Source organism: Sarcophilus harrisii, chromosome 5 (assembly GCF_902635505.1).
Source record: "Sarcophilus harrisii chromosome 5, mSarHar1.11, whole genome shotgun sequence".
In the NCBI taxonomy this organism is placed as follows: domain Eukaryota; kingdom Metazoa; phylum Chordata; class Mammalia; order Dasyuromorphia; family Dasyuridae; genus Sarcophilus; species Sarcophilus harrisii.
In genome coordinates this window covers 61,538,093-61,551,297 of record NC_045430.1, presented here as the reverse complement: position 1 = coordinate 61,551,297, position 13,205 = coordinate 61,538,093, and the positions used below count along the sequence as shown (strand labels likewise).

The 13,205-nt window shown below is 35.4% G+C and overlaps 1 protein-coding gene across 12 annotated transcripts in view; it reads right to left on the bottom strand.

The window, feature by feature from the left end:
- Positions 1 to 13,205, bottom strand: part of WNK1 (WNK lysine deficient protein kinase 1) — a 145,980-nt gene that overhangs the window by 26,343 nt on the left and 106,432 nt on the right. For 9 of the 12 annotated variants that reach the window (XM_031939538.1, XM_031939539.1, XM_031939534.1 and 6 more), the window contains 8 exons: positions 11,745 to 11,828; positions 6,919 to 7,068; positions 5,318 to 5,788; positions 4,078 to 4,359; positions 3,294 to 3,379; positions 2,988 to 3,150; positions 1,309 to 1,425; positions 104 to 277 (listed from right to left, as the gene is read on the bottom strand). In XM_031939538.1, the coding sequence (XP_031795398.1) occupies positions 104 to 277; positions 1,309 to 1,425; positions 2,988 to 3,150; positions 3,294 to 3,379; positions 4,078 to 4,359; positions 5,318 to 5,788; positions 6,919 to 7,068; positions 11,745 to 11,828 (1,527 nt within the window). Of the gene's footprint in view, positions 1 to 103; positions 278 to 1,308; positions 1,426 to 2,987; positions 3,151 to 3,293; positions 3,380 to 3,869; positions 3,930 to 4,077; positions 4,360 to 5,317; positions 5,789 to 6,918; positions 7,069 to 11,744; positions 11,829 to 13,205 lie in introns of all 12 variants that reach the window. The other 3 variants (XM_031939543.1, XM_031939540.1, XM_031939541.1) reach the window with 3 other exon arrangements.

The window sequence follows — 13,205 nt, the reverse complement described above, 5'->3', positions numbered from 1 at the left end:
TGTTTCCAGATTGCCCAAGATTAGTTTTTAAAGACACCAAATACCTTTATCTGTAATATTCTAAAAAATTAAGCTTTTGAGAACTCTCATAGAGTGACAGTACCTGGGATCCTGAAAAGCCATAATCATCCTTTGTTTGTAAGCTTTCTGATCCTTGATCACCTTCTGGTTCCACACTAACATCCTCACTGAGCATTTCATCAGCTTTTTCAATGATTTCTCGCACCTGATCCACAAAGGAGTCTCTCTCTGTTGCTAGAATAAAATCATTGTTCACCTACAAAAGAAACAATTTCTGAATGTTTTTGGTAAATGAGGTCAATGATTCTTGTGTATCTAACCAAACAAACCTTCTCTTTAAAAAAACATTCATTTGGAATTCTTGGATTTAAGAATTGTCCATCTCTGGAAAATAATCACCCTCAACTCATGACAAGTATGAAGAAGTGAGAAGAGGAAGACTCATCAAGAGGTTAAGAAGATAGGAGGAACACCACTAAGTTGTAAATGAGATATGAATTCCAATCCCAATCTTTAGGGAGAAAAATGATATACCATTTAAAATCAGACTTTCAACTTCATGGAAAGTAAATCAAGGTATGAGCAGCTTGTACTTGCTTCGAGATAATAAATTAATATAGTTACATGCAAATAAACTTTTGACTTCTCTAGATGTTCTAACACTGTTAAAACACATTTTTACTAAGAAGGCAAGATAAATAATTAAAAGTTTGATTGAGGTTTATTCTAGAATCAAGGCTTTTAGATTCGTAATTTATTACCTTTAAAATTTGTTTTTTTAATATAGTCAAATTCATTGTATCATGGAATTTCACAACAGTGTCCAAATATAATATAATGGCAGGTAATAGATTAAGAAAACTGATAGTGACTAAAGAAGAGAACTTTACGGAAATCGGGAAATTAAGTTAGGTAGAAGAGTGAGAATCCTAACTACCAAGATTGAGTTAGGAACAGTTTACAAGGTTACAACAAAGAAAACTTACAAATTTTCTATAGGAAAGGAAAAAAAATTGCACTCTTCCAAATAATTTTATATTCTTGATCTTTTACTGGTAAAGTATTTCTAAATTAACCACACATAAGCCTACTTAAGACAATGTAAGATTAAAGGTCCTGGAGAATACAATAAACACATAATGAAAATGGAAGAAGGCCTTTTTTCGATGATAAAAATTCTGAAGCAGAAACAAAAATCTGAGGAAGAAGATCACTGGTACTTGGTTTTCCTCTCAAGAGAATCTGTATTAGGTTTTATCTAACAGACATCAATTAATGTCAACATACCATAATCGATGCTATCTCCTCAGGATTGTCACCATCCAAGTCAAATTTGAATGTAACCATTTTCCGGTTGTGAGTCTCTAACTGGCATTCCACCACTCTGTCTCCTTTGTTTGACACCTGAAAGAACAAGAATGTCTTATGAGATAACAAAATAGTACATTATCAGAATGTGATATCTTAAAAGTAATCTATTCCAACTCCTATATTTTGTGGTTATAGAAATCAAAGCATTTTTGCCTAAAATAACACAGCTATTAACAATTAATTAGCAGAGGAGAGATGCTTTCAGGGGAACAGCTATTAATTTGGTGAGAACAAAGAGTAGAAAGTAATGGTCAAGTAATTTGTATTTCCAACCTAGAAGAAATGGACAGTTTTTGAACAAAAATAACATGTGATCAAAGCCAAAACGTTATTCTGAGTGTGTAAGATGAGGGAAAACAGTATAGATTACTACTTGATTTCAGTGATGAAGTATAGTGCTACAACTATTCATCGAAGGAAGAGCAGACACGTGTTATGTTCCTTTTTTATGTGTGAAGTGAGCAGCAACATGACCTCCAGCATGATGTAATTATATTGGTCCTCAAACTACTCACTAGTCTTCCACTGAATGGTTTAGAAGGAATGAATAACAAGGCCACTAACGCCTTTTAAAATGAGGTGGTTTTTTTTTTAATCTATTTTTCAGTACACATTGTTAAAAAAAAAAGAGAACCTCTAGAAAGGTGATCAAAGGAAAAGTTATCAGAACCAAACAAAGGATTTTAAAACTTTTCTTACTCTGATACTTCAAAGGAATAATTTCACCAATGTGGGTTCTTTTTTTCCACTGATGGAGACAAGTGACTGACTCTGTGTCTTAGCAGGTAGTTTCTGAGAGTTTTTGATTAGTCATTTTTCAATCACATCATGACTCTCCATTTAGGGTTTTCTTGGCAAAGATACTGGAGGGGTTTGTCATTTGCTTCTCTAGTTCATGTTACAGATGAGGGAAAACAAGGTTAAGTCACTTGCTCAGGGTCACACAGCTAGTTAAGTGTCCAAGACCTCATTTGAATTAACAAAAGATAAATGTAAATTTATCTTCTAGCATTCAACTTATTGCCATCTTGCTGCCCATCGCTTTTTGAGTTACTATGTCCAAAACATTTCTTATCCATCCCTGTAGCTAACCTGATGATGAGCTTTTCATAAATACTTTTACTTTTATGTCAGTCTTTCATGTAAATAATCTTACTGGTTGATTGTAAAATAAAAATATACAAACAAACAAATATAAATAAAAGTGTGTAAATAAATAAAAATACTATTATTTTTAAAAGATGGGAAACCAAACAAGAAAGTCTAACAAGGTTATCTCTGGAATTGTATTTTGATAATAATGAAAATATAGCTATATGAAAGGGATAAATTTATTCTACAGAACTTCTGCAATGGTATGATTATTCAGCTTGCTCAGAAATGTCCCTCAGAGAAGCCTATAGAGCAAGAAAGAGGAGAGGAAATAGTTAAACTATTGCTATAAAACTCAAGAGGCAGCTATTAAATAGATACTTTTAATAACTCTGGGCCTAAGTTTCCTCAATTATAAGCTGAAGAAATTGGTTTAGATAATCCATAAAGTCTAGTCCTAAATTCTTATCATATAGGATTAAGTCTGGTAGGCTCATACTTACATTAAGAATTCTCAATTTGGGGCGAGCAGTCTTCTCATGACGAGAACGACTCCGTACAGACTTTCGGTAATGGCGTTTTGTAGTTCTCCCTTCATGTCTCCCACTGGATGAAGGAACATTCTCATTCCCATCACTCATACCTGAAGCAACATCTGAATGTGCACTTTAAAAAAAAAAAAAGGAATGAAAACTTAGCTTGCTTGTTTAGCTCTTACCAACTTTAAGATGAAAAATGGCTTTACAGAACTGAGTCCTTCTCAGCCACAGTTCCAAGACAGGAGAATTTCTAGTTGTATACTTACTTACCTATCTATAGAGGACACCAATGTAGTGGTCTGTGACTGTGCTGATGGCACAGGTTCTGGAGGACTGGACTGGGAAACTGCTTGTGTCTGTGAAAAGAAAGAATCCTTAAAGCACTACAAGTCAAAATTGTATTTTCTTTCATTACCCATTAAAACTACCCTTAAGAATTCTTCTATTCCTCCCCCCAAGTCCTACAAGCACTACCTCATTAGGAAAGTCTTTGACATTCAGCACTAAATAGTTGTCTTACAACTCCAAAGGAAGATTCTACTGGCCAATCTCTGGTATAGACTGCACAGTGAGATCAGCCATCATGTCCACTAGACAGTGTGACACTACAACTTGCCATGCAGCCAGCATCTTACCAGAAGAATGTGCAACAGGGCAGGCAGAGCAAAGTGCAAAGATGATTCAGATCTCTCTCCCAGCAGGGCAAAGGGGCTGCTGCTGGGAGCACAGCAGGATGAGATACTCTCAGGACTGCCAATGGCAAGAGAGTTGGTGAGAAGACAAGAATAAGATCTACAGAACTAGCCAGAAGTGAAGTGCTAACAGGGCTAAGCCTCTTGGAGGCACACTCACTTCCCAACAGAACAGCCAGTGGCAACAAGGCCCCCACAATGGTATGTCATTCTGCTGTAAGAGAAAGTCATTTAGGAGTTAGTTGGTAATGGTGTCCAAATGAATTCCAAGAAAGGAGAACCCAAATTTACACTGGCCTTTAATTTTTAATCCCCTCAGATTTATTATGCTTCCCAAACACACATGCAGAGATTTCATTTACCTCCAGAGCTGCTGGCTGGGAGGGTGCAGAGGGGGCCTGCTGTGCTAAGGTGACTGCTGAATGGGGTACTTGAACCTGTCCTCCTAGACTACCCACAGGAACTAAAACACTTGGCTCGACATATGGCTGCACAACTGTAGGAAGGTACCCTGGTGGAGCCAATGCTTCTGTGGGCAAGGGAGGGGACAGAACTGTAGAAGGGACGCAAACAGAAGCCACGGTGGATGAGGGAATAATATTTGAGTCTCCTGGGTATTGAGGTGGCAGTCGAGGTGGGAATCCCTGCGACAGAAATGAGGGAGCTGAGTTAGTGCAGGCTGAGTCATCAAATAAGCAAACCAGCAACAGTTATAAAACAATCACATATAGCAGGGAAGAGTTAAAGCACAATCCTTTGCTCTATTTTCATCACATCCAAAGACCATTTTTGAGACTAATGATAGGTGACTGGACAAAAACCTGGATTTTTGAAAGAGAAAGGATAGCTCTTCAGATTCCCTGCAGAACAATAATACCTGCACTTCTTTTAATGATATCAAAGAAAAGACCATCCAGATTGTTATGATTACTTGATTAGTCTTTTCAAAAGTTAAATAATTTGCTTCTCTACTATCCTTGCAAAATGTCTCATCAACTCTGGAAATGGGCTTTTAAGGCAGAATTATGCTATTATATACTATTAAAGTAATCTTATATCTATTCGGGCAATATTTTGTTTCAAAGAAAAAAATAACACAAACTCAGCTTTAGCTAATAGACTAGTAGACATAGGATCAAATGCTGAACTTATTATCATGTTGACTGTTCCACTTCCTCTAGTTATAAAACCTGATTCTGAAACAGCCAGATATTGAATTCTCATATTCCAAATACTAGTTTATCCATTATTCACAACTGAACAATTTAAGTTGATTGATGAAGTTATTGCCTGCTTTCTTAAATAGCTGTAGTAAGATATACCGAGAAAAACTGCCCTCTCTCTTTCTCAGAACGTGGTTCAGAAAATGGTTATATTGTTTGGTACTGCTGAACTCTTCTGTTTTTACAGTTGAAATCAATTAAATTTTTTTCTGGCATTTGATTATTGCAACCAAACCCTTTTATCATCTGCTTTTAGTTCTTTAAAGGATTTGTGAACATTTTTTTCCTAGGTGAATCTCCATGTACAACTATAATCCTAGGGTGAGGTCTAGGCTCTCGAAGAGCTGACCCTGGATTTTTGCTTACTCTAGCACAATACCTGGTATAGAGAATCTCCAGTGGGAAGTGAAGCCTCAGCAGCTTGTCCAAGGTTAGCTGGTATTCCTATGGACTGAACTGCTGGCTGAAGGAGCTGTGGGTGAGCCTGACTTGGCAGCTGAGTCACAGGCTGCAGAAGGGTGGGAAGCTGACTAGGGACCATAGTTGATCCCACAGGGATAGCAGCCGCTGCAGCAGATGAGGCCAAGGTGAGCAGAGGCTGGTTAATGCCAGATGCTATAGAGCTTGGCAGGGATGAGAAACCTGTCTGAGCCACAGAGACATGAGGAGTTGACATGGGAATCTGAGAGACTGAGAACTGAGGAATTAAGGATGCTGGAAGTGGCTGGCCCACAGGAAGGAAGTGAGCACCCGAGAGAGATGGGTTAACTGAGGGCTGTGGAAGGGAAGGTGCTGCAACTGGTATCTGAGATTCGCCTTGGATGGTCGATACTGGCTGAGAAACAGGAAGCTGAGAAAGTAAAGAAAAAATAGACAGACTTTTTTTTTTAAAGGAAGCAAAGTAGCCAAAAGCAAGATTTACTTATTAGCCAAAAGAAAGTAACTTAAAAAAAAAAAAAAAAAAACCATTGTACTAATGTCACTAAAGAAAAGGATGGGGATTACTATTACAAAAATAGATGGCAGAGTGACTATTATCCCAAATGGTTATGTTTTCAGGGATTTTAAAAAAAGATATCATTTTCTTGCTAGGCACTAAAATTAGGACTATTTTAAAAATAGGTTCCATGACATTGACTAACTTGTAAATACAATCAGATTGATAATTAAAAAAAAACTGCACATATGTTCTAAATCAAAACTCTTCTTTTAGCAAAGTATTCTTTTATTTCTATAGAAGAGTCACTAACTTTGTTGATATTACTTTTAGGATCTTTGATTTAACCCTAAGAGTGCCTTTTGCTGTTTTTCCAGTATTTGTTGAATCAACAAATTGGTAACAAACCACTGTGCCAATATACAATAAAATACAGCAAACACTAATAATAAAAAAGCAAAAAACATGCAACAAAAGTAATTTCAGCTTCTTCAGTGTGATCCTTAAGATGGCATGCAGGGAAGCAATTAGGGGGAAAACAAAAAACCAAACCAAACCAAAACAAAAAAAAAAAAAAAACAAGCCAAGGATAAATGTGTATGCAGACTATGGTCCTGGAAATGAAATATCATGAAGGAAGTAGATTAACTTCTAAATATAAAAATTTCCAAGTAATTTATCTAAAACACCAGATATTTCAGCCACCAATAAACTGAATAAATGTAATATTCGACAAGAAATGAATTTTATGTCAGATCAATAAAAATACTGTCGAACAATCTTACAGAAATTCCACTGTCCTATTTCCTTCTTTACCAAGAGGCTGCCCCACGTGCTTTAGGCAGACAGCTCCAAAAGTCTCCTTTGTCCTTGTTTATCAGCATATTGTGATCCATATGAATGATGCACAAGGAAGCAAATTCCAATTAATTTTGGGATGAAAACACTTTAGCTGGCATTACATCATGAGGAAAGTTGCTATTAGCTTTTCACAGACTCCATTACATGCGGATAGCTGGTTACATTAGAATTTAATGAGTTACCTGCTTCCCAACTGATACTTGAGGCATTGGCAGAACCTGTGGAAGCTGGGGCTGCGTCACAGGCTGTGCAGTTGTAGGCACACCAGATGCTGCTGACTGGGGAAGAAGATACTGGCCTGTCTGCTGAGGAGGGGCTGCTTGTTGTATACCCTATTGTTGAAAAGGGAAAGAAGTTTTTATTCCAGGTCACTGTCTACATATTTTCAATGCAACATACTCCCTAAGTTCTTCAGACAAGTTTTATGCATAAAGATAATTTCAATTTTCTGTAAAAAGCAAGTGAAGCAACATATGACTAACAGTTTTCTGCTCAAAATAATACAGATGCTGATGTGTTACCATCAATCTTTCTGTTCCTCTGTATTTTTCCAAGGCATCAATATTGCCCCAAGTATATTCGCCTCTTCTTTATAACTTTTACCCTAACCAGTTCTACTCTGTATTCTCAATTCCCTTGCTCCTTTGTCTTGCCAAACCCTAAATCTCGATTATTCCCACCATCTATCTCTTTTGCTCCTACACATGTAGTGCTAAATAAGAACTAGAAAGGAGTCACACAACTGGGCTAACAGTCCCCAACAATGTTAACTTAATCTTAGTAAGATTCTTGGCAATTTCATTATTTCATTATTTTTCCCTATTAGGTCATTTTATTCTATTCAGTACAGCAATTAACTTTCCCACATCAGAACCTCATTTCATATTTTAATGAAAAACATTCTTTATGGGCTTCCTTTTCTTCTTTTCCCCTCATCTCAGAACCTCCTGACTTCCTCTAATTTTACATCTCTTTTAACATCTAATGAAGAGGTGTCCCTTTGTGAAGAGCGATATTTTTTAATACAACTTTGGGCCTCATCTCCTTCAGTACTCCCCAGAAGACTCCCTACTACTAACTCCATCCCCCTCTCTAACCTTTAAGCTCTCCCTATTTTATGATTCCTTCTCTGATGCCTACAAAGTCATCCTGCTACCCCACAAAAACAAAACAAAACAACAAAAAAAACCCTTTAATAGAAACTATGATCTTTTTATAAGCTATTGTCCTTTATGTTTCTTCCCTTTTGGGGGTTAGTTTTTTTCAGTGAATAAAAATCTACTTCCTCTTCTCCATGTTGTTTCCTTTTTAGCCAAACTCCTTGAAAAGCTGTCTACAACAATTTGTTGCCTCCACCTCTCCCCTCTGCAATGTGGCTTCTCTAACCTCACTGATCAGTTCAAACTTTTTTCTTCTAAATTAATCATAATCTTTTAACTGCATTAATCTAAGATCTTTTTCAAACTTAAACTTCTACTTCAAGCTGTGCTATCTCTTCCTTGGTATTCTTTCTTCTTTTGGTTTTTCTAACATTGATTCTCTTACTCACCCCTTAACCCCCTATATCTGTCTGACCATTTCTTCTCAGGCTCCTGTGCAACATTATTAACCAAATCAGGTCCAAGGCCCTGTCCTGAGTGCTCTTCTTTTATTATAGCTCTCCCATGTGCTAAAATAATCGGTTCCCATAGGCTTCACAACCATTTCCATGTAGATGACACTAATATCTCCATCTTTGGCTCTACTCTCTCTATTCCGAATTCTAGTACCAAATCACCAATTGCCTAGTAGAAATTTTAAATCGGATTATTTCACAGAAACATTTAAAATTCGGCATGTCTAAATACCCTCCTTCCTTACCCCAAAGCCCAAGGTTTCCTTGTATTATGTTTATGTTCTGTTTATCCCTACATATGAGTATGTTGCTTCCCCTATTAAAATAGAAGTTCCTTTTAGGAAGGAGCTATTTCAGCTGTCCTTTTAGTTCCCAAACCTAGTAGGCATGTAATAAACAGAGATGGTATACGTACACACATATACCTGTCTATAACACTAGGAAGTAGAACATTTGGATGCTTCTAGGAAGATGATACTTTAAGGAAATTTGGAAGAAGAACAGGTTAAGGAAGTGAAATGATTATGAGTTTCTTTCTTTTTCTTTTTTTTTTTTTTTGGAAAGATGGAATATGCAGTTAATTATTCAGCAGGCAATTGGTAATATGAGACTAAAACTTGGGAGAGACACTTGGGGAGAGATGTAGATTTGCTAGTCTTCAATACAAAAACAAATAAATGAGACTGTTTACAAAGGAGATCATCAAGAGAATGTGTGAGGAGAGAAGTTAAGAGGGCCCTAAATGATGTCCTGGAATGCACTCAAACATAGAGAAAATGAAATGGAATAATGATTGTATAAAGGAGAGTGAAAGGGAGTGATAGGATGTATATAAAAGGAAACCAGAACAGCATCACAAAAACCCAAACATACAAAAATATCTATATGAATCTAACAGGGATGAATGTTACAAATCAAATTTTAAGTATAGAATAAGGAAGTTATGGCTAGATAAATTTTTATGAAAACAGTTCTGGGTATTTTAGTTAACTGCACATTCAATATGTATCAATAGTGTAAAAGGAAGTTTAAAAAAAACACTAATATTATTCTAGGTTATATATAGAACTGCTGGGAGAACTGTAGTTACTTTTGGGTATCATAATTCAGGAAGATCACTGAGAAGCAGAAGAATTATTCAGATTAGCCAGATGGCAAAGAGCAAGAAGGTGGCAATGGAAATTTAGTTAAAGGGATTTGGTGGCTTAGCTTGGAGAAGGTATGATGGAGGACATGGAATATAATAGCTACCTCTAAGTATTTTAAAGGTTCAGGTTTTTGTTTATAGAGGTTAGAAGTATGAATAAATGGATAGGAAGGTGGCAAAGAGCCATTTTTTTGATTTAAGGAGAGATTTCCAAACAATCAAAAATTGGATTATCATTTCCTGAAGATTTTTATTTAGAAGCTGGATTGTTCACTTTTGACAATATTAAAGAGGGTGAAATATACATTGGATTAACCAGCATCTGGGATCCCTTCAAATTACGTAATTCAGTAGGGTATTGTGGTACATGCGTATAATCCCCAATTCTGGAGAGGCTGAAACTGGTGCTCAGGTATTCTGAGCTGCAGTGGGTTAAGTACATTAGTGAGTCTCCACAATAATTCTAGTACCAATATAATGAGTTCTACAGTAGTAAGGAGCCACTAAGAGGAACCTAAAAAGAACTGAAAGGACCCAGGTTGGAACAGAACAGATCTAAGTTCTCACTTCCACCAGGGTAATTGGTCCTCTATGAGAAGCTGTTGTACTTCCACCCTGGGAGATGTAGTGTTAAAAAATAGAACAAACAAAGAAATAATTAAATGGCACATCTCACACAAACTCTCCGATTCTATGTATTACATGTGGACTATTATTAAGTCTTTTGAAATGTAAATATATACAGGTTCCAGTTGTACTGGAACCAGACTAGATCACTATAACTATCATTATTGTAAATAATAGTTAATCACAGATATTTACTTTATTCATGTTTGTTTTTGGTAAGGCAAATGGAGTTACATGATTTGTCTAGAGTCACACAGCTAGGAAGTATTAAGTGACTGAGGCTGGATGTGAAGTTGGGTCCTCCTAATTCTAGGGCTGGTTGCTTTCCACTGAGTCAACTAGCTGCCCCACTTATCCTAAACATTTATACTTAATACATTAACATCCCATTTATCCAAGTTTTGGAACAATACCCTAAACCTGAAAATGAGTGAGGCCTGTCACAAAGAAGATATTTAACAGTCACTCAAGGCTCACTCAACATATTGTTATTGACCTCTGTGATCTAGTTGGCTGTCCTTATTAAAAGGAAGTAAGCAAGGAGGTACAAGTCAAAAGAAGCGCATGTAGGGATGGTAAAGAGATGTAACAGATGGAAAAGGATACATGAAAATTTGAAAATATTATACAATAATATTATACACTACTTTTAAAAAATGGATGATGGCTTATCCTGACATTTCTTTAAAAATACACTGGTATACAACACAACAGGAAAAACTTCTTTGACTCTCACTGTTATTATGAATAGAGTCATGTAAACTGAGAAAGAAAAAAATCCCAGGATTTATTATAGAAGTTGTAGTTAATATCTTAAAAGTTTTGGATAGCCCCAGTCCTGACTCTGGCTTCACTTCCTAATGTTGGTCTAAAGGACTCCCGAAAAACCAGTACAAGATCATCACCCTGAATATACATACCTAGCATGCATATATTCACCTTGTTTAAAGCAACAGCAGAATTCTGCCAAAAGTTCTTGTGGTGTAATTCTATAATGACTCCAAAGAGGATGGCTCTGACCTCTGAGCTTGAGCCTTATTGAACTTAAGCCTGCCATTCCTGAGACTGCTTATTCTTCAATGTCTCCTATTTTATGAATTTCAGGGCCCTGCGCCTCAAATATCGCACCTTTTTGGTACTTTGAGAACTAAACTCTGGCTAGTTGGAAAAATCATTTATATGGGATAACATATGATAAATATAATATATGAAGACTAACATTAAGATATATTTTATATATCTCAATCATATAACCCTGTATTTGGGAAAGGGTTAAATAATTTGCCCAGGGTCACACAGCTAGCAAATGTTAAATGTCTGAGGTTGGATTTGAACCCAGGATTTCCTGACTCCAAGACTGGTACTTTATCCACTGTGCGATCTAGCTGCCCCAATATTAAGCTATATTAAGACTAATCTTAAATTGTTTCCCAAGTTGCTTCTGATTAATAATACAAAATAATAAAATAATATTATCATTATTACTTTCTTCTTCATGTTTATTAATTGAAAAAAGGAATGCAAATCAGAGTTTTTCTGGAATTAGTATAGAATTAAAATGTCATTTGCTGCTTATTCATAATTCTGAAAGAAATATATGTATTAAAAGACATTTATACCTGCTGAGCAAGCTGTGCTGTCTGGGAAGATGGAATCCCAGTTAAGTTACTTGAAGCCAGATGACTCTGGCTCTGTGCCGGTGTCTAGAGGAAAGAAGTAGATAAAAACTGAAATGAGAAAAACCTCAAGGAAAAATTTGTTCTTGTAACAAATATCTAAGTTTGCATGGGTAGCTGAGGAGAATGAAATATTTTCAATTGCTTATTTAGTTGTACAAAGTCTTCTGGGAGAAGTTATACAGGATAATTTTTTGGTAGTAAAGAAAACGTGGAAATAGAGAAGGTTCATAATCTTCTAGACTATATTCTGACACTATTTAATTAATATATGGTTGAAAAGTAACCAATCGGTATTTTCTATGAGTCATAAATCTGCTATCAAGTAATAGTAATAGAAATGTTAAATAAGAATTCCTATGGAAAAAAGTGTTGGGCAGAGTAATTTTTGGCTATTTTTAAAGCAAGAAAAAGTGAAAGATTAGATTAATACCATGAATTGCTTTTATATTTAAGAAGCCAGGTCAAGGAAAAAAAAAAATAAGTAAAGCCACTAAACTGGTTCTTTTTTGCTCTTTTAAGAATCACTAGGTTATAAGTACAAAACATTAAAGTCACAAATATCATTAGTTTATCAATGTAATTAGCAGTTTTGGATATATGAAACATCTCAGACTTTAAAGTCTCAAGTTAAAGTAAGGATGAGAAGTTTGAATGAGTAGGCAAGAGATGAAAGCATGACTTTACAAAAGAAGTTGAGGAAAGATAATGGCACTCATCACTTGCCAATCCCATTTGTATTTTCTTCTGTTCTTCTTTTGAGTATGTGATATTCTATTTCTTTACAACACAAGAACTAAATATTACAATTCTCCTGACTAGCCTTTTAACTTCAAAACTATAATTCTGAAGATTATTTAGAACTGAAAGACAATGTAAAAACTAATTTTTTTTTGTTTTATCATTTCCTTAATCATTTGGCATAAAGATGGCTTTCATATAAGTCAAGACTTTCTATGTTTCATATATGTTCCAAGATGTAATAAAGTAGAAAAATAACTCCTTTAATATTCTATGATTTTCAGATTTCCTTAATTTTTTTTTTTGCCTTTTAGTAATATTCTAAGTTATATGGCTGTGCAAGTTTCCTTGGAAACTCATAATTAAATTATCCCATGTCACTAGATTTGAGTGAACAAAAATCATGACTCAGATTCTTTAAAAGAGTAGTAATTAAAAGAAAACAAAAGATATATTTCTAGAATGTCCTAAGATGGGATACGTTTTATCAAGGGGATTTATATATATATGGTCTCACATGGAAAAGTATTATATATAATCATACTTTAATTTTGTTGAAACTCATGAAAACGTGACTTTTGTCTTTTTTAAAAGTCAAACAGAGCATGATCAAATACTTTTGTAGATCCCAAATTCTTTATAACTTAGCACTCAAAAGGATTG